The 22432-nt window shown below is 37.0% G+C and overlaps 1 protein-coding gene across 1 annotated transcript; it reads right to left on the bottom strand.

Annotated features, from left to right (window-relative positions):
* Positions 1-247: 247 nt before the first annotated feature.
* LOC135202280 (iodotyrosine deiodinase-like) lies at positions 248-10453 on the bottom strand. The gene is made up of 7 exons (XM_064231585.1): positions 10280-10453; positions 5286-5513; positions 3622-3733; positions 2955-3085; positions 2144-2269; positions 1145-1335; positions 248-563 (listed from the first exon to the last, which is right to left on the bottom strand). The coding sequence occupies exons 2-7, from the start codon at positions 5488-5490 to the stop codon at positions 381-383; spliced, it is 948 nt and encodes a 315-aa protein (XP_064087655.1). The 5' UTR covers positions 5491-5513; positions 10280-10453; the 3' UTR covers positions 248-380.
* Positions 10454-22432: the final 11979 nt, after the last annotated feature.

The following is a 22432-nucleotide window of genomic DNA, read 5'->3' on the forward strand; positions in this document are numbered from 1 at the left end:
TACCACATTTAGGAATCACTGGGAAATATTTAATAAAGTGTAGAAAAATACCGATTATAGACTATTATAACTAACATTTTTTTTGCAAATATTTTTCATATTGTCACTGGAGGTTGTTCCTAACAATCCGTTGCATAATTTATTCAAATTATCCCTACTAGAGCTATAATTTAATCCCTTTACAACATTATAAATTCCCCTCTGTAGTCTTGCATATGGTGGGCATAATATCCCAGTTCTGCATCATATGCCCATCATAATTCTCCACGAATCTCCTTAATATACCTTTCATAATTGATTCATTCCAAAATTTCCCCTTATAATCACTTAAAAGTTTACTCCAGTATCATCCGACTTCTACGGTTTCTTCGACGTCTTCCTTAAAAGACGACCATGATGTCTTCCAAGTCCTTCCTTTGCAAGTCGGGAACTGTGGCGTCTAAGGAAGGGTAACCCACTGGAAGGAGCAGCAGCAGCTTCTCGTTGGACGGGCGTCCCAGCAGGGTCCTCAGTTGGGGCCCACAGTTCAGAGGCGTCGAGGTCAGGGTCACCAATCCGGCATACTGTGTGGAAGAGTTCGAAATATGTCTTATTTTCTACCGTATAAGTACCAGGTGAATTGCTATTTGAACAGTTCCATGTAAACTTGAGCAAAAAAAAAAAAAATGTTTAAGATTAAGCCATGCAATGCCATGAAATATAGAGTTTATGCCAAATGCAAAGCACTGGGACCTTTAAGGTCATTCACCGCTAGAAGGGAAATTGAGTGGGGGTAGCTTTGAAAGGTGTAACAGGAGGCAAACCTCAAAGCAGTTGCGATATGAAATCATATTTAGGAGAGGATGGATAGCAAGATGGAAGAAATATAATATGAGTGGAGGAACAGTAAAATTGAAAGGGGGTTGCAGTTGCAAGGGACCTTTAGTAATGCCTACAGTGCATCGTATGAGGTGCACTGACGGCACTACCCTCCTACGGGGTAAGCCATGCAATGTTTTTTAGATCACAGGTGAAAAGCACAGGTAGAAACGGGGGAAAAAAAAGTTCTCCCGAATGGATAGCAAGATCATGACAATTTTTGCCTCCTCCACATTGATGCGTGACATGAATAAAACAATTATCTAGAAAAACATCAGGGCCTCACGTGAATAGCGGAGAGCATGATGCCGCCGGCCAGGGCTGTCGAGATCTCGTGGTAGTAGTGGTTCCTCTTCCTTCCGTCGGGCAAGATGCCGTAGGTCTGCTTGAAGATGAGAATGAGCCAGGGAGCCTCCGTCAGGTATTCCTTCACCCAGTTGGTCTTCAGTGCCTTCAGGTCATTCACCCACTGGCTACCTGGAAGACAGTTCGTTCATCTTGAGTCAAGTGAAGTCACTTAACTTGTACCAGGCTAACTTTTTCTTTTTGGGACTTTCCTCCAGACTTTGACCTTTTATAACTTTCAAAATTGTAAGTGATGGAGGACAGAAATGAGGGAAGGGAAGTTACACAGCGTCATATGTAAAACTGCAACACTTTCCCCTCCCTTCTATCAAGAGAAAAATACTAAATTCAAAACGTTCCAGCTAAAACCACTGGAAGGATCGCTTCAGCAAAAAATGTATAGTTATGCCTTTAGCTGATGTCTTATCAGTTGTATGTTTTTATTGATTAAAAATTGTTCATATCAGTTACTGTACATTTTCTCTTGGTTAAATACTAATAAAAATTTATATATTGTTATCTCAAAGGCTTGAGCTTTTCTAAAATGATTTCTTGATCGAATAACTTTGATTATTGCAAATGTAAGAAGATTCTCATTCATCTAACAGTATTCCATTTGGTAGGGCTTCCCTGGAATTAATTGAGATTATAATAGACGTCATGAGGCGCCTATTTGATGCCGACAGTGAGTCGATGTTATAGTACACGTATAATGAAAATGTTCACAGTGTTTTCTTGCCCTGATATTGTGTTTATGGCCAAGACAGTAAAGAAAAAATGGTCTTTCTTGTAATGCAACTAAAGACTACAAGCAATTTCGACTATTGTTTCGTCTTTTGAGGAAATTTTGTAACCCTAGAGCACTTCTGTATTTCATCGCAAAAAAAAAAAACAAAAAAAAAAAAAAAAAAAAAAAAAAAAAAAATGTCTACTTTCTTACCCATTCTCTTGGTGTAGTTGACTTCTTCCTCTGCCTCAACAATGCGTCTAACTTCGTGCTTCATGTCGATGTCCCCAACGACAACAAAGGTCCAGGGTTCTGTGTGGGCTCCTGAAGGCGATGTCCCTGTCGTGGAGGAGAAAGTAGCGGTTATCAGTTTCAATTTCTGCGCTTCTTATTTCCTTGAGAAGGCAGCTCCATTTGTTATGCAGGAGCAGGGATATTCAAATCAAATTCATGGCCACTGGCGATTCGTTTGTGTTGTAAGTGTGAAAAGTTATGCTGTGATTCCGGAGAGAATCTGGAGACTATAATCTGAAGTATATATGCCACTGTTGCCTCAATAATATCTTACAAAGCACCAGAAAACGTGCTCGTGTTACACTTCGAAGACTATACAACAAAATACCGCCTGAATGAAGATCATACTAGAAAGCAAATTTGAACAAAAACTAGACTCAACTACTGTGCAGGAGCTACGATACTGACGACAAAACACTAAATAAAAGAATTAGGAAATATAAAAAGCTACTTCTTTAGAAAACGTACAAGGGCTCGCCAGAGGGGGAATCATCCCTGTGGAGGGCTGTACATAAAACCAAACTAAGTCAGTCATGTAAGTTACAATTACAGTTTACAACTGACCCAACTGCATTGCTGTCTGTCTTGCAAAACATCAATGCCGTATGGGCTCTTTCTACAAAGCTATTCGACTTTTCACCATTACCTTTGGGACAGTGGCCTGGATGAACTCCTAATAATAATAATAATAAATAAATAAATAAATAAAAGAGAGGAGAGTGATGATTACCTCCTGTCCTGACGATGTTGTCGATGACCTCGCGGGGAACGGGCTCTGAACTGAAGAACCTCACGGAACGGCGCTTGTTCAAGAGTTCGAAGTAATCTCTGGAGCGTTGCAGGCTCTCCTCCTGCGTGTACCTGAAATTTTTTTTTTAATACCTTATTCTCTTTGAAGTTACTCGATGCAAATCATCATGACTGAGTATCGATTAAATCGTTGGTTTTTATATTTAAAATCAGTTTTGTAAACTTGGGGGTTGTTCAAACATGGTAATGTACTTTGGTTATATGCGTTTTCCAAGCGTGTCTTAAAACTGTGGACCAGTGGTTCTGAAACGTTCTAAGAGTTGGTCCTTCCCTTCCCTCCACACCCACCTTGCATCTATCGAGTAAAATTCCCTCCCAGATTTAAGTTATTAAAAAACAGAGAGGGGGTTTCGAGTGATAAGGAGGGAGGTAAATAATTACAAAACATGCTAAGAACCACGAGCCTAGCTAGAGTAGTAGGCTAATCGTATTCATATGAATAAAGTTTTGAATTTGACAGTACTTACTAATAACGTAAAACTAATTTTTAAAAATTATTCGTTCTATGGTTATAATGGCATGAATTAACAACCCATAAGTTGAACCGCGCTGATTCGTACTACGACAGTGACGTCACGAGGGTTTACCTTGGAGGCCGGAAGGGGACGTGCTTCAGATCCTCTGGCCACAGGGGATCCACGAGGTTATCGAGCCCTTCGTCTTCGTCGTCGTCCGCGACGTCGCCCACGCCCCCGCTTTCTGTCATGGGCGGAGAGAAACGTTATTAGACTCAGATAAGATTCAGCGCAGGAAAGGATAGGTGGTTTGAAAGTGTCTCAAAAGGAGGAAAACCTCAAAGCAGTTGCACTAGGAAGTAATTGTTAGTAGAGTGTGTGGATAGCAAGATGTTAGAAAGATAATAGGAAAAGAGGTACAGTTAAAAGAATGAAAGGGGTTGCAGCTAGGGGCAGAAGGGACGCTACAAAAAAAACCTTTAGTAATGCCTACATTGCACCCCGTGAGGTACAATGACGGCACTAACCCACTACGGGAACCACCATGCTGTTTATTTAAGATTATGGTGGTTTTACTGATTTAATACCACAACCCGTGATTGCACAGCTACAGCTACCGAAGGAAAAACTATTTGCTAAAAAATAATTTGCTGAATTGATAGAAGGATTCTTATAACTGTATCTGTGGCACTATTTTAATGGATATAAAAATGACAAACATTTCGCGGCCCTACTAATTCTGTCAAAAGACTAAGCAACAATGCTAACAGCGTTGAAAAACTAAATACGCGAGTTACAAGGAGCAGTTTTATTCCAGCACACGTCCATTATTCAGGAGGCATTAATTCTCGACATGTGCCACTTCTCTGTTATTGTTACTCGGTTTTAACGAGACCGCAGAGTCGCACTGAATATTTCTCCTTCAAAGATCATTGGCTAGACCTAGGTAATAGCTCTGTGTCGAGCATTTCATTGGAAATTATAGTTTCCTATGGTATTTCGGTGGCTTACTAAGAATTTACCGTTATTTTAGGGGGTCGACTCTAATTAACCCACAAGGGATTAGTACTAAACACGGCGAAATACATTTGACGCCCAAATCCCTATAGTGGCTGTCGTATTCACGGGAAGGTTCGTTGCAGTCCGTGCGGAGTTATTACCTAGAATTACCTATCAATTGATAGTGGGGTGAAGATTTGGCAGTCACTGACCTCTGTAATATAATGGTCTTGATTTTTCACCTATAAAATGTGCAGTATCATGACGTGGGCAAGGAGCTGAATTCAAGCACATCATTATGTTGCTTCTCTGAAGAGGATAACCCCCCGTATTGTTTGATTTCCATCGGTGCTATTTCAAGCTAAAATAATGTAAGGACATGTGGAATGATTCGTCAAGCTACGAAGAATGGGTGTCCAAAATATTCGAAAGACTATTGCGCATATGATAGCCAAAAGGTGAGCCAAAGTGCACTTCGATTGTTGGTTTTAGGGTAAATATACAGCTCCAAGACTATACAATAAGCTCCCACTTGAAATAAAGAGGACTTAAAATATCTACTTTTTCAAGAACAAATGAAAGACTTTATAATTCCATGACGGTTATGACATTGTGGATTTGACAGTTAATATGGAATACGCTATATAAATCTGAGAAGGTACCCTAACTTTAATGTGTAAGTCCAATTTGCGGTCTAAGAGAGGGTGGACCCGAGTCTAAAAAGCAAACTGTCAAGTTTAAATTTTACAATCACTTTTTGTGTTCGTTTCTCATACACAACCAGAGACCCCACTTACTGATGACGTTCTTGCTGGCTCTCTCTTCCTTGGTCGAGGAGGACTTGTGACCGGGTACGCTGCCATTCTGCATAGCCTCTTCTCCTTTCTTCTTGTTATTCTTGGGCACGATGAAGTTGATGAAAATCACCACAAGGAGCGACAGCATCGCTTCGATGTAGTGTTCGTTGAGGAAGGGGACGACGTAGCGTGATACCAGGCCCATCTTGAGGAGGCGGCTTATACGACCTGAAATAATGAAAGTGGAGAGTGCGTCGTTAAATGCATAGACCGTGGTTACGTGAACACGGCCAGCGTGGGATATGAGGTTCTTGACAAACCCCACCCCCTCTCCTAAATTTTACCAAGTAGAAATACATTACGGAAATCATAAGATACATAAATATAACGTAGTACAGTAGTGCAATCTATAGTTAAACATCAAAAGCAACAACAAAGTCTAGCAACGCATTACGAAAATGAAATATTTTGACATTCTGGCATTATTGCGACACATTGCTGCCTACGTCTTAGTACTAAGTTAGAATGTTTTTTATTTTTATTTTTCTAGATACTGAGCTGTTAGTTGGTTTTCAAGTCTTATGAGAAGCCGCCACTACATCAGACTGCTGGGTTGCACTATTTCAGTAACCTTGGTCTATTTTTAAAAGTACTGACACTTATCCTAACCTCAAAACTTTTAATTTATCCGGGTTTGCGACGATATATATATATGAATATATATGTATATATATTATATAAATATAATATATATATATATATATATATAGATATATACTATATATATATATATATATTATTATATAATATATAAACTAATGGCAGTCCGTAATTTATTAATGATGACTAACCAAAAGATGGCTGTTTTAAGTTTATAATTGTCATTTTGAATGCTAGTTAGGTCCCTTGCAAAGGGAAGGGAAGTAGACAGGCTTCCCAGTCCCCAACAACCAGATCTCTTAAATCATTTGGGCAGTACTTTCTGGTCCCAACCGAAATTGTGCAGCTCAAGTCCACTTGAGCACCAATTAAATGCGCAGGCCAGTTGAGTGCTCATTAGCAGTGCTATGAAGGGTGTGAGTCACACGATATGAGCTCTAGTACTATACTCTTGTTTTTTTTCCATCTGTCCATCCGCCTGTGGTGGTCGCGCATGGTAACACTGCGTCCCGGGCTTTAAATAGTTACGCTGTGTAATTTTTAGGCAAATACAAAGACATCTTGGTGTACATTTGCCACTGAAAAGTATTTTAATAATTCACTGTATGCGAATTACACCGTTAATATTCGAAATAGGATATTATTTAAAGCCCGGGACGCAGTGTTACCATGCGCAAACACTACAGGCGGATGGACAGATGGAAAAAAACAGAGTATAGTTCGTCCACTCGCTTTATCTCCACACCACTTACTGTTTCTACAGACATTTGGAGGGCACACGATAGCATGAGGTTGTATTTATAGCTCTTCTTGACTTTTATACACACTCGAACTTCTGACTGAAAAATGTAACATCACTCCAAGTGACGTGACAATTGTAGATTAATGCTCAGAGATTCCTTAGTGTAGAGGACTCTTGAAATTGCTTGAGTTCACGTTATGTGGTTACATTGTATTGCATTGTATTCTCGCCCTTCTTGCTTTGACAGTACGAAGTGTGTCAAGGATCAGCCAGTTCAATACAGGATGTGATGTTATTTTGTCACCATACTTGCATGTGTGCAGAATCTTGTAACTTCTAGAGCTCTATATATATATATATATATATATATATATATATATATATATATATATATATATTATATATATATATATAAATATATATATATATATATATATATAATAATATATATCTAAAATAATATATATATATAAATATATATTTCTAAATATATATATATATATATAATACATTTATATATATAATATAAAATATATAAATATAAATATAAATATAAATTATATATAAAATACACACACACACACAAATATATATATATATAATATATATATATATATATATATATATATATATATATATATCATGCCGTCCGTCTGATTCTCCGTGAAATGGTAATGGCTAATGTCACTGAAGACTTACTGTGTTCAAAGACTCAAGTAGCTTAAAGAATTCACAATGAAACATGGGACTAGTTCAGTACTTACAAGAAGCTTTTGAATTCATTGGGGACACAGCCGCGCGCGCTAATATTTCGGCATTTGCCGCTTCTTCTTTATTCGATTCTGCGTCTTATGTTTTATCAAATTTTCCTTTCCGTAATTGCTTTCTGTCATGCTGCCGATGATGCAAGCATCTTCGTAGTTCCGTGAAATTCAATTGAAACTGAAGACATTTTGGCTTGAACATTCATGCCATGAATCGGCAGTTTTAGAGGGTGATTGTGTCTGACTACTTTGCCCTTTGTATAGCCACACTTATCTCGCGAGAGAGAGAGAGAGAGAGAGAGAGAGAGAGAGAGAGAGAGAGAGAGAGAGAGAGAATGGGAGTACCAAATAACAGCTGAAGGTCACCTCCTTTTAAAGCTAAATTTGATCTCGGCTGCAAGTTGTTAACGCAATAGATGTACTCACGCCTTATCTCTTTGAGCAAGGACATAATAATATGCATGATTAGAGTTTTTTCTGTTGATAATTGATCGAGCGGTGATTTTTTATTTTTTTTTAATTTTTAGTTTGTCGTTGCCGAGTGGTTACAAAAACTAAAAATTTGTTATTGAATCTCGTAACTAAGTTTTGGCAAATATCCATTTCATATTTTATGATAATTTCGTAATTTTGACATTCTTTCAATGAATGCGGGTAAAAATTGCTCATAGACACGGTTGATTGATTGCCTTCTGTAGAACTGCGTCATAACAGTGAAGATAGTTATGGCATTGTGTTTGCTTTGGTTTAGATGTGAAGCCACGTTTTTATGTCATTCCAATAATTTTGGATTTTTGTGCTAGTTTTTCAAGTGTCCATGGACGAATTTACCAGCCCGTAGCCCTTCTTCTTGACCTCACCAGATGTTGGTACTAATTTACAACGTGGTCGACTGGTGGCAAGAGCCGTTTTGTGCCTGAAATTCCGATATCGTGTTGATAATTGTTGTTCAGATCGAACGATCAAATATGAACCATGCTTTACCCCGGCCTTCCAAGGATGTTCAGATGTCTGCATGGTTGCTTCCTTACGAGACATAGCCTAAGGCAAGCACCCACGCTTGCATCATCTCGCATCTTAAACTTTGTACTAACCCTATTTTCCGTCAGTGGTGGACGGTAAATTTGCCTAACTGAAATCATTTACTTGTTCGTGATTGGTGGAAGGTTATGCTCGGCAACTGCATGTGGATATTATACTTTACTGTCGGCTGCGAATATCGACAGTCGGCTAAAACAGCATGGCTACTAATGGACCTTATCAGTCAGTGTTTAGTAGTGTGTGTGTTTGCTAGTCTATTGTTATTTTGAGTTTTATAGAGCCCTAATATTGTAATATATTTTAAGATAAGACTAAAGACTTCATACGTATTACCTGCGAGTGTTGAAGCTCCAGGATCAAGGACATATACATAAGGCGGCGGAGATCTAATAGGAATTTAATATTGATCAAAACTTTAGGCCTATATATGAGACTCTTCATATATGGCATGCACACTTCACTAGCAAAGCCTCCATGCAGTGAAGAGGCCAAAAGTCTAATAGGAATCTGTCTGATAGGAAATAGCCTTCAGCACACAAGTATTTACTCAGTTTTTATCCATTCAAGTAAACGATACTTGTCACCGAACAAATTTCGTGGTAGTTCACATTAGACTAACCGGCGAGAATAAAATCGGATATTTGGTCAGATGACTAATTTTGATTAAAAGTTTCGACGTTGGTTCTAAATTTCTACAAACACTGAGCATTAATGTTTAATCAAATTGATTATACCAGCATGAGAATCGTAATATGAAGTGTCGATTATTTTTTGCAAACCATGTCAAGTTTATACAGAGCTGTAAGACTTTCGTATAACCATCAAGGCTTAAAAACTTAAAATTCTAGTCTGTAATAATGAATTCCAGATAAAGGAAGACACATATGACGCGTGTTTACTTTTAGGGCGGGTTGGTATTGATCAAGGTCTTTAGACCATGGTATTGATGAAGCTGGACTTCTGCCGGCACGGGGCACTTCCGCAGTGATGGCCCATAAACAAGTTGTTTAATTGGTACCCAGCTTGGTGAATTAGTGTTAAGATGTGTCAATTTGGATATGTGAATTATGGACTACTTAAGGCTTAATTGCCGTGTTTCACAATGATGATGATATAAGCAGGCTCATATTCTTAAAAGCATTTTCTACTTTCTTTCACCTATCATCTTTGAAGATACACTTTATCCGCTTCAGTTCCGAATCAAACTGAATTATTCATAATTTGGGCATGTAGGTATCGAGTAACACTTGGGAACTAGATATTCAGTTTCAGCATAAATTTAGGCCCCCCCCCCCCACCCATCTCCCAATCTAATGTTTATAATATATATATATATATATATATATATATATATATATAGATATATATATATATATATATATATATATATATATATTATACACACACATATATATATATATTATAATATATATTATATATATATATATACCTAATATTTACTGTAATTATAGTATTACGGTAACTATTATTATTGTAAAAAAAATTCTGTCATTTACCCACATTCGTATGGAATTGGAATGTTCCAAAACAGGTCCTTGTCATTCGAGCGTTCATGGAATAGAAGTCCAACGCGAGAAAGAAAGTCAGACATATCAGCAAAAATCTATTTCCTAAATATGCACCAATTGATGATCGAAGTCACAATCACCAAGATTGTGATCACAACATTCCCCAATGAAACTACCTGTCTCAACTTTCTGTGGATACTATATATTGTTTATGAATTCTTGTTTAAGATACCAAACAATTGTAAATGTGAGACTCACCTTATGTTTAGAAGTATCGGAAAATTATTCTAGTCAGCTGAGCGTGACAACTACGACGATGGTTATCTGATCTCGCGTTGTAAGACGTTGTAAGAACCAAGTAAGTTGGAATGTTCGACTTCTCCGAGGGACAAGCGCAATATAAAGGGTATGGGACACCACTGCGGTTTATGTTCGCTCATTCCACCTTGTCCCTCAGCTTTTCCGTGTTCTGCCAGCGTTGCCAGTTAGCGTTTTTCGTCAGTGTTGTACCGGAAGTTTACAAATGTCGTACAGCGGCTCGTTAATGCTCTGCCGTGTTGTATATCATTAGATTGAAAACTTTATCGAAAGAAACTCGGCTAGACGTCTTTCTTAGTGTTATACGAGGTGTTTATTTTGTATTCCCCAAGAGCCTAGAGGGTAATCACACAATTACAGTGCCTAAATGTTGTTATAAATTATGCAGGACTATTCAAGTTATGTTGCGGTATAGTACGTCAGAAACTTCTGTAAAATTAATGACCGAAATTCAACCACATTTTGAAGAAAGACACTGCGGACTACGTAGATGATAAATATGTAAAATATATTTCGATTGATATTTCAAAAATCGTCTGAATTAATATGAAATCAGTAACTTCCTTTAAAAAAAAAAAAAAAAAAAAAAACGAGCGAAATCAATTGTTTATCCAAGCAAGATAAAATGTATGGTGATGCAGATTAAACTGGTCTTAGCCAGCATGGGCTTGTACTTAGTAGCCCACTAGTTTGATAAGGACCCACTTACTACGACTTTCAAAATGGTTGTCGAGAATCATTCAACAGTTCATCACAACCAAGCTATACTATATATAATTACAAAATTGTTTAAGGGAAAATTTACTAACGTTTATTTTGTTTAAAGAAAAATAATGATGAATTCTGTAATTTAAATATATGTTCAAAATGTCCGAAATGTATGGAAGAAACTCGGACATATTTATTCACTTGGACGAAATTTAGCAGATCAAGTATTGTGCTCGTAAGTAGGATAAGGATAAACACTATAATGTACATGTACGACAATTATCGTACACATGGCAAGCGGCTGCCCTTCCTCCTCCTCGCGTCTTGGCCACCGAAATCAGATTTTGGTGTCCTCGCTGACACTGGCTTAGGCAGCGTTGCCACTCGTCGTATAGGCCTTATTTTTCTTTCCAATTTCTTTATGAATACTAGTGGAAATCAAGTAATTTTTACTTCACATTATTAGTGCCTGTGCTTGTTCTCATGCGTAGGGAGTGAATGTCTCCTGAGATTATACAGGAACTTATATATATTGGCGAATTTTTTACCGCGATTATTTTGTTCGGCCAGGTTTCATTGTTTTCGTTCTGCTTTGTAAGTTTGTAACCTGATGTACGTTATGCACGCAGACGGTCATACTTGTTTTTCAACCTAAATACGCTTGTAGGTTAGCATTTAAATAGCTACTTTTAGGACACGGTTATCGTTTAATTGACTGTAAGAAATTTAAAAAAAGACGGAGATTATGTAAAGCATCTCTCTTGAAGAATTGAGTACGTAATTTTATGTTATTACTAGGATATTACTGAAAGAGATCGTCGACGATGAAATAAACAAAAAAAACAAAAAAAACAAAAAACAAACGTAAAACATTTTCAGAATGTAGACGTACAAATCAGAATAATATATATCACAAGCACCACTCAAGGTCAAGGTTTTCACAGCGAGTGAAAGTGTCGGAAGTGAGGATGATATATCTTCACCGTAGGACGTCTAGATAACTGGTTATGTCGTGTCATTAATGCAAAAATCGTGCCAATTATTGATAGAGCTACGTTCATTATTGTAAAGAAAGAACTGGTCATTGTTCCAAGGAATAGGTTAATTATTACAAGGATTCTATGGATTGTAATCATAGACTATGTTGATTATTAAGAGGACTATGTTCATTTTAGCAGGAACCATGTTGGTTTTTGCAAAGAAATAGGTTCGTTATATATATGACCGTATTAATTATTACAAAGCCTAGAAGGAGGGATGTTCATTATAGCAAATAGACACCATTTTAATTATGTCAAGACCTAATAAGTTCATTGCAAGTTCATTTTAGCAGGTGCCATGTTAATGATTGCAACAACTCGGTTCAGTTTGGAAAGGGCCATGGTATTATCGCAAGGAATGGGTTGCTTATCAATAAATTTTACCGATTTATTGCAGAGTCGAGGCTATTTATGACAAGAAACGTGTTACTTAGGTATTGCATGAACTGAGTAGATTATCGTAAGGCCCATGTTAATCATTGTAACGATAGGTTAATTACAGAAAGAAGATTATCAATTTGTAATTATTGCAAGGACATATTAAAAAACTACAAGAAGCAGGCTAATCAACGCAAGGATCAAGTCACTTATTACAAGTTATAGGATAGTAATTGTACGGACAATGGTGATTATTATAAGGATCGAGGTCATTTTAGATAGGATCGGCCATTAATAGCAATGTTCTCATAAATAACTGTAATGAATAGGACTAAATAATGTATGAATGCTTCTTTCGCAAGAGTACGTTGTTGGATACAATACCATTTAAACATTGTAGTACTATGGTCTTGCGGAACATACTGGAGGCCTTATTATCAGTTATCACTTATGTTATCACTTTTATAAGTGTGCTTGTCTATTCGGTCTTGCTCTCTCATTCACTTTGTTGGTTTTATTCCTGAATTTATCGAGACCCAGTACCACTCACACTAGACTCATGTCTCTGGTGAATTTCCAAGCTTCGATTTTTGAGAGGGGGCCGCCGGCTCCATATATATCTACGTACTCGCAATACCATACGAGGTTATGTACCAACAGGCACGGTCTATGTATAGACCGTGCCAACGGTTTTTGACGTTCTGCGGCCGTTTACTCGTACTTTTACTGACCGAATATATAGTGTTTCCTAACTGACTGGTAACCAACGTTGAAGAAAACTTACAACTTGCTATATAACACAAACTTCACCTCTTTTCCCTGCCATGGAATAGAATAGATTATAGAATTTAGGCCAAAGGTCAAGCGCTGAGACCAATGAGGTCATTCAGCGCTGAAAGAGGAACGCACAGTAAAACGTTTTGAAAGGTGTGACAGGAGGAAAACCTCAAAGCAGTTGCACTATGAAGCAGTTGTTAAGAGAAGGTGGAAGGTAAGATGGAAGAAAGAGTTCTTGCAGCTAGGGCTCGAAGGGACGCTGCAAAGAACCTTTAGTAATGCTTACAGTGCACCACGTGAGGTGCACTGGTGGCACTGCCTTCCTACGGGACCCCTGCCATGGAAGATTTTAACAAAATCATAGCCATGTTTTCTTCCGTGTGATATATCTTCAAGTTCACAAGCTGTTGAATCTGTAATGTGGTCTGCTGATGAATCCGATTAACATCTTTTTAACGTGATGTTTAAGTTCATGGCGTCCGCACAGGAAATGCTCTCTATACGTAGACAGGTTATAGTTTCCTATAATTATTCGAGATCGTGTTCTTTAAAATATGACCTCTGGAAATCATGTGACTACTCTGAAGAGTTCCTGTCATTCTTGAACCATCTAGAATCTGTTAATATGAATGAGAGAAATTGTCCAAGGTACAAATAAAGGGCAAACTTTTGGCGCCACGTTACGGAGCACCGAACAAGGAACATCCCAAATGCTGGACCAATAATCTAGGGCTGAGAACTAGAAGGGCCAATGTCATAAAACCATGTTTTGAGAAAAACGCGATTTAAATATTGCTTCCTTTATTAAAATTCAAATAAGTACACCAAACAAAACCTTTTTTTTTTCTTGTAATTGCTTACCATATAACCTGTTATTTCCTATTCAAGGCATTGCATTATTGTTGTGCATTTTAAAGAAAAAAAATATTAGTCCATACTTTGAAAATTTTATTTGCTGCAAATTGTGTAAAAAAAAATTGCATATATAGAGAAAATTTTTTTTTTTACATTTTGAACTTAAGCTATATTTTTCTAGTATCTATATATATACAATATCAGTAATATTCTTGTTTGGAATTAAAGAAAACATCCTGAATCAATGGCTAAAGAAAAGCTTAAAAAACAAGATTGATTCATGAACAAACACAAGTAGATTAATCAAAATAAATTAAAAATCTGATATATATTTGACATATTGAGTTCAATAGAAAAGTAATGATCCAAAGTCATTATGACATTAGTCATAACACTCACACACCGGGTTCATAATCTAATTGAACATCATCTGAAGCATCTTCTGCTGCCTGCAGGCTTCTGTAAAAAGTCTGCTTCCTGCAGAAATAAGCGGAAGTATCCATCAAGTCCTTCAACTTTTTGGGTGGAATTTTCCTCGGTCCCTCTTCAGGCTGTGGGAGAATCCACATGGGTGGTCTCCCTTTTTCCTTTCTTCTTAAATCTAAATGCTGTGGTGTAGCATTTTGGAAAGATGTCCAACACATAATCTGGCCAATTTCATTTTGATTGTATTCCATCTTCTTAATTTTCATCCAATTTACATCTTGTCCATTTGTATCTTTGGGGCGATTCACCAGAGGGCCAGCAGGCATATACAAACTTTTAAAATTAATGAAATCTGTTGTTTGCATATCAGTCACTTGTAACTTATTTTCTATGGATTGCACTGATGGTTGTGCTCCAGTACGAGGCACCTCAGTATTTGCAGCTGATTTCTTATATTTTTCTGTTAAGGCATGTACTGTGTCTGCTTCCATGTGTGTATGGCCAGGTTCTAAGAGAGAATGTGTTATTTTTATCCCCTTACTCTTGGAAACATGCATAAGCATGCTTGCAAAGTAAATGGTTCCTATTTTGGCCACCACACGAATCAGTACATCGTCGAATGTCCTTAATGTCATCTCACCATTGGCCTGTCTAGCATGAATATTTTTCATTTGTCACTCGACTTTAGCAAGAATAGAGTGCTAGTGTAGCTCCCTGAACCCGCGGACGACATTGGCCATTAGATCACTGATACAGAGATAAATTTCTAGTTCAGTGATGGTCTTAACTACATTCGGCCATTTTTGGAGACATTGGCCCTTCTAGTTCTCAGCCCTGTGTAATAATGGATAGGAGGAATAAGGACATTATGGAACTGAGAATTTAAGAAATGAAGGAAAGTTATGATGTTGCATTTTGATAATTTTGTTAAATGTAGCCATTTTCTTATATATATTCTCCGTTTCTCAAGATGCGTTTGAAGGTATTAAAGTACCCAGAGAGTTTACAGGCTTGGGATATCAGAAGTTAGAGAAAACTGTCTGCCTACTATAGCAGAAACTATAGTAACACCTTCTCTCTCTCTCTCTCTCTCTCTCTCTCTCTCTCTCTCTCTCTCTCTCTCTCTCTCTATCTCTCTCCGCTCTCTCTCTCTCTCTCTCTCTCTCTCTCTCTCTCTCTCTCTCTCTCTCTCTCTCGTGGAAACACTTAAATTCAACCAATTTAGTTCAGAACACGGATTAAGATTCATCCCTAATTATGGCTAAGGTTTCTTTAACCTATGTGAGTACGTACAGTATATATTACAAAAAAAGATCTCTGACATATATGCTTAGATACTTTACCAAGTGCATATGGAGCGTGTAAAGAGCTTTAGCGTAGTTTTGTTTCTTAAAAGTTGTAAATAATTTTGCTGTTATGATTATCATTATTCTGAAGATGAAACCTATTCATATGGAAGAACTCCACTAAAGGGGCCACTGACCTGGAAATTCAAGCTTCCAAGGTCTATATATCTATCTATCTATATATATATATATATCTCTTATATCTCTAATATATATATAATAGTATTATAATTATGTATATATACAAATATATATATATATATATATATTCTTATATAGATATAATATCTATGTATATATAAATGTTATATATCTATATACTATTATATATCTATCTATATATATATTATTATCTTACTATATATATATTTTATGATTATTATTATTCAGAAGATGAAACGTATTCATATGGAACAAGCCCACAATAGGGGCCACTATATATATATATATATATATATATATATATATATATATATATATATATATATATATATATATATATAGTATAGTATATATATATATATATATATATATATATATATATATATATATGTATGGTGTTATTTGGAAAGAAGTAAGAGTAGGTAAAGTCCAATACAGAAAGAAGAGATCTCGCTTAGAAAAAATAAATTAATAGATAAAAATGTATTAAAATGCAAGAATAGCATTTAGGTAGTAATGCATTGTATTGCTAAGTAAAAACTTGAGTTTTTTTTTTAAAGTGTTTATGTGCATAAGTAATGTATGCAGGCTTATATAAAAATCGTTTATTCTCTTCGATGTTTACTAGGCGTTATCTGCCATTCGTTACTTCTACAACCTTAACAGCAGACACCATGATGGAGTAGCAAAAGAAGTAGTGCAATTTATGAACCCTTTTGCCGGTGTTTGGGTCCGCCACTTTCCCAGCTTTTAGCGTTTCCCTCTTCCTCATTTTCTGATTTTATAGAGAAGGTAATCCGCTGTGAAAATGTGGGGTGGTGAAGGTGAGCTCGCCAAAGGCCTTAAAGCCATTAACAGGTCCTGAGTCTAGGGTCTTATATGCTCATAGAAGTGGTGTGCCTACCTCGTCCTCGGTCTAGTTTATCTGCAAACTTGACGTTTGTTGAATAAATTTATTATTTGTACTTGGTGTTTTTGGGTTCTTCCTCTGTTTTATGTCGTATTTTTAATTTTCATACTATAATATATATATATAATATATAATATATATATATATAATATTATATATATACATATATATATATATTATATTATATATATATATATAATATATATTAATATAGTGTGTGTGAAATTTAAAAATACGATATAAAACACAGGAAGAACCCAAAAACATATATATATATATATATATATATATATATATATATATATATATATATAAATATATATATATATATTATTACACACACATATAGGCCTATATATACACATAGATATATTAAGCCACAAATATCGTGTACTATCAGTTTCACTATACTGTACATTGGCAATAATTTATACCTAACGGGAATTATATCTGATGAAATGCGTGTTTTCCAGCAGGATTCGAACAATGGTTTGGTTTAGAAACGACAGAGTGACTTCTGATGTAAGTTAATATCGACTCAGCTGTGCATATGCTGTGCATAGGCCTATCAAATTCAGGTTCCGTATATAGAATCGATATCACTTCATCACTTCATCTCACCATGGTAGCTGAGGGATATAACTTTGTAACTCTTGACTGATTATGAATTTTTGTCACTTATTTGCACTTTATACTTTCTTAGTTTTCTATAAAAGAAAACTTGAGATGTCTTTGTCTGCCCGTTCTCAGATCTTAAAAACCACTGAGACTAGATGGCTGCAAATTGGTATGTTGATCATCCACCCTCCAATCATCAAACATACCTAATTGCAGCCCTCTAGCCTCTGTAGTTTTTATTTTTATTTAAGGTTAAAGTTAGCCATGAACTGGAAGGCTCTTATACTGTAATTAGGTATACCTGAAAGGCCGCCATAAAATGGAATGATGCCCTGTTGGTGAGCTTTCTGATAAAGTTTATTAAACTTCGAAGGTAATGTTATTTTCTGTAAATTACGCTCATTCTTGTTTCAGTGCTGAAATACGAATTGGAGATTTTTGTATGATTTTATTTTTGTTGTGCTTTCTGATATAGAATATATCTTACTGAATGGAGTGCTTATCTTCAATGGCATTTGATTTTACACATAAATTCGCGTACTCTTTTGCTGATGTAATGCATAGAGTATAAGTGCATCTTAGCTGTAGCAAATGTTCATCAAAATGTGTATACATATGTGAATAGAATGAATAGAGAAGGAGATGCTGGCTGTTGTCACAAGATATATTTTTTAACGTAGGTTAGATCAGAATCTCTTTTTATTGTGAAGCCCCACAGCAGAATGACCCTATCCTGTTAAAACATTGGTCTAAACATATGATTCTGTTTTGTCTCCATTATAATTTGTTTCGTTTTTAAATTTACTAGTTATACTCTGTTTTATTCCATCTGTCCATCCGCCTGTGGTGATTTCGCATGGTAACACTGCGCCCGGGCTTTAAATAGTTACGTTATGTGTAAGTTTTAGGTAAATAAAAGGATATCTGGGTGAACATTTCCAACTGAAAAGTGTTTCAATAATTTACTGTATGCGAATTACACCGTTAATATTCGAAATAGAATATTATTTAAAGCCCGGGACGCAGTGCTACCATGCGCAAGCACCACAGGCGGATGGACAGATGGAAAAAAACAGAGTATAGTTGGACATTAAAACAGATAAAGGATAGACGTGGACTCTGACTCTTAAAGCAAAGAAAGGCAGAAAGAATGTAGAAGTTGAATTAACGAAGAATACCACACAAGTACATTACTGGAATAAAGTATCTTATCTTTTTTTAAACATCCAGTAACATTACAGGTGCCTACTTTTTAATCACTGAATCATGAGTGATGTCCTGATATGGATCGCATTCTTTTTTCAGATTTCAAGAATTAAGACGCAGTTATCACTTATCAGATAATGCTGCTTGTGTGGTCAGTATAATCTCACATTGTATTAATGATATATGCTACTAATACTTTTAGTTTTCTGTAAAAGAAAACTATTGCAATGGCTATTTGTCTGTCCGCCTGCACTTATCTTGTCTGCCCTCAGATCTTGAAAACTACTAAGGCTAGAGGGCTGCAACTTGGTATGTTGATCATCCACCCTCCAATTATCAAACATACTAAATTGCAGCCCCATAGTCTCAGCAGTTTTTATTTTATTTAAGGATATAAAGTTAGCCATGATCGTTAAGTTATCTTAGTTTAACCAGTCCACTGAGCTGATTAACAGCTCTCCTAGGGCTGGCCCAGAGGATTAGATGTGTTTACGTGGCTAGGAACCAATTGGTCACCTAGCAACGGGACGTACAGCTTATTGTGGGATCCAAACCACATTTTGTTGAGAAATGATTTTCTAATCACCAGAAATAAATTCCTCTCATTCCACGTTAGCAGAGTGGGGAATCGAACTTCAGAGTATCGAAACGGTAGGTGAGCACGTTAACCACTAGTCCCGCTATAGAGACATTAGATTCCTCACTAGACGAACCTAGCGCATCAGCATCAACAGAGGGAATTTCTGTCAGCTGAAATTTCTCTGTTTCTATGTTTCCTCCTCAGAAACATAGAAACCCCAAGCAGGCCTGTGAACTTCATAGTTGCAGCCTTTAATTCAGCACTTCTAACATGCATACCAGCCACCCCTTCCAGATGAAATCAGGTCAAGGTTGACTGTTCAATGTCCTCATTTCTGCCTTTCACCATCACCTTGCAGCCCTGATTCCTGGGCATCTCATGATTCAAATTTGAAAGGGGTTTTCAGTCTTTTGAGCTGGAAATTTCAATTTTTCTCTCCAGGAGTTGCGATGAAATTTGGATGCAGTCCTTAAGTAACATTACCTCAGTTTGAACTATTGGATAAGGCATTTCATAAGAACTTTGAAGACGCTATCTTTGTTCATACGCGAACAAACCTTCGGTCTTAACAATAGAACCATTTCTAACGCCTAGCTGGATCAGGTTAAAAAGCAGATTAAAGCAAGGAATCGTGTGATATCTGGCAACGCATGCGTAGATCGGGTGAAGAGTGGTCAAAGACCATGCACCTACGCCACTGCATCATGCTAAGGTCACACATTCACGTATCAACGCACGCATGCCCACGCATGAGCGGAAATTGGTAATTGGCAACAGCTTACGTCAGTAAACCGTAAATGTAACGTAAAACATACGTAAAATCGTAGACGTACGGTGACGGGTCGTCCGGGCTCTAAGCTCCGCCCACTAGGGCGCCGTAGCCCGCTCCAGTTTTGAAATGTTCAAAACAAGTCGTGGGTGGTCACGCCAAATGTCAACTGACGTAGCTCCAGGCGTTGCACGTGGGACCCACGGTGATTGCAACGGGGTAGGCGCTGGGATCATAGGCATTGTTCGCCGCCGCGGTTTTCTTCTCGCCGAGAAGCACGTGGGCCTCATTGCGCGGTAGCTTACGGGGAAACCGACTCACACGTTTACAACCCTATACGACGTGGCAACGCTGTAGCGCGGTATAAAAAAGATCAGGTCGGCGCATTCAGGTCAGCAGTGCTATATAAGACATACAAAACTGGATCAATATAATATATCATTTTAAATAAAGAAAATTTTTTTTATTCACTTTGAAAGTAGCAAATAAACATCAGAGTCTAGACATGAAATGAAAAAACATACTCACGACAAAGTAATAAATAACCAAACTATATACATGAGACAAAACAAAATTTGCCAACACAAATTACAAAAGTACATCTAAGAAAAAAAAAGGAACTCTAATACTTGGTGCTTTTACATTTCTCTCTCTCTCTCTCTCTCTCTCTCTCTCTCTCTCTCTCTCTCTCTCTCTCTCTCCTCTACTCTCTCTCTCTCTCTCTCTCTCTCTCTTCCATCCTCGAGCTTCATCGAGAACTTATAGTGTAAATAATGTACATATTTATATTTTAAATGTTACGTGTGTTTTTAAGTATATGTTTATATTTTATATTTTAAGTATTTTCTAAGTATCTTTATAATTCTAGTTATTTTATATCTGGTACTTATTGAAGTCTCTCTGTCTGTTTTTCTGTCACTTTCTATTTTTCAGTTCATTTCCTTTCCATTGTGTAGTTTTTGAGTTGAAATAGCTTCATATTTAATTAAAGTGTAATTGGTGTCTGTTTTGGTGCACATTAAGTGCCTTAGGGTTAGTCTGGGGCTCTTGTAATGCATTTTTATTTTATTAGTTTTGTGTGGCTGCGAATGAATCTCATTTCAACAGTTGTCATGTAAGTTCCTAAAGGCCCATCCACACGGCCGACCTTTGCTCGACGAACTTTGTTCGATGTGACGTCAGAAGCGGAGAAACTGCGGCAAAGTTCTGACTTTTCTCGCAGTTTCTCTGCTTCTTACGTCACATCGGACAAAGTTCGTCGACCAAAGCTCGACCGTGTGGACGGGGCCTAAATGTGCGTTCACACTGTCGAACGACGTCCGACGGACAAACATTGTTACCAATTAACAATTGCTTACCAGAGTTTGCCTTGTGAGCAGAGTAAGAACAGTGATATACAACTTCAACTGGTACCACAGTTTGTTGCCAGATCTACTTCCCTCGTTTCAACGCTTTTGACATCATCCTGCTTCGCCTTTGATATGGCAACAATGTTTGTCCGTCGGGCATTGTTCGACCGTGTGAACGTACCTTAAGGCTGCTGCTTTGTTTAATCCATGAAGATTCAGAACAGGGGCGTAATGACGTCACATCGAACAGAGTTCGTCGAGCTTTGGACGGGCCTTAAGAATATACCTCCATAATGGACAAAATGCTTATCATAAATGCATAAAACATTATTAAAGAACCAAAACAGTTCAGGAAATACGTTCTTCACTTTTTTCTTTTTTTATGAACGCATGGTTTTTGTGAAGGATGATTTTCTAATTATTTCTGCGGTCGAACCGTAGATAAGCAGACGTTCCTCTCGAACCAAGGGCAGCTTCTTGTTATACAAATATTGAGACGGTTCATCCTTATTTCTCTATCCACAGAGACATGGTCGTATACTCAGTATGGGAAAATGAAACACTTGAAAAGTTGAAGAAATTAAGCATGTTTGCGAACTCTTTTAAGAAAACGCCGGGGGAAAAAAGGGAAAAGATAATTTGCCATATTTTTTAATGGAACACGTGAATCCGCCTGACATAAGTCCGACACGTCGGCGTAGAGCTTGGGTTCACAATTCGCTGGAAAACTTGGAAAATAGAGGGAAATATGGCCAATTTTGGGGAAAATTAGCGCGCGAGACGCTTAAATCCTAACCAAACTTCAGTATCTAACCTATTAGAGCAAGAACAGAATATTGTATGTACACTGCGATAAGCTGCACAAAACCGAATTATTTCAGATAACTCCTAAAGAACATATCTTCCAAATCTTATCAATGCATAAGCTGCCCCGAAAACTAAAAAGGACAAGATATTCACGGAGAAATT

Source organism: Macrobrachium nipponense, chromosome 30, assembly GCF_015104395.2.
Source record: "Macrobrachium nipponense isolate FS-2020 chromosome 30, ASM1510439v2, whole genome shotgun sequence".
NCBI lineage: Eukaryota > Metazoa > Arthropoda > Malacostraca > Decapoda > Palaemonidae > Macrobrachium > Macrobrachium nipponense.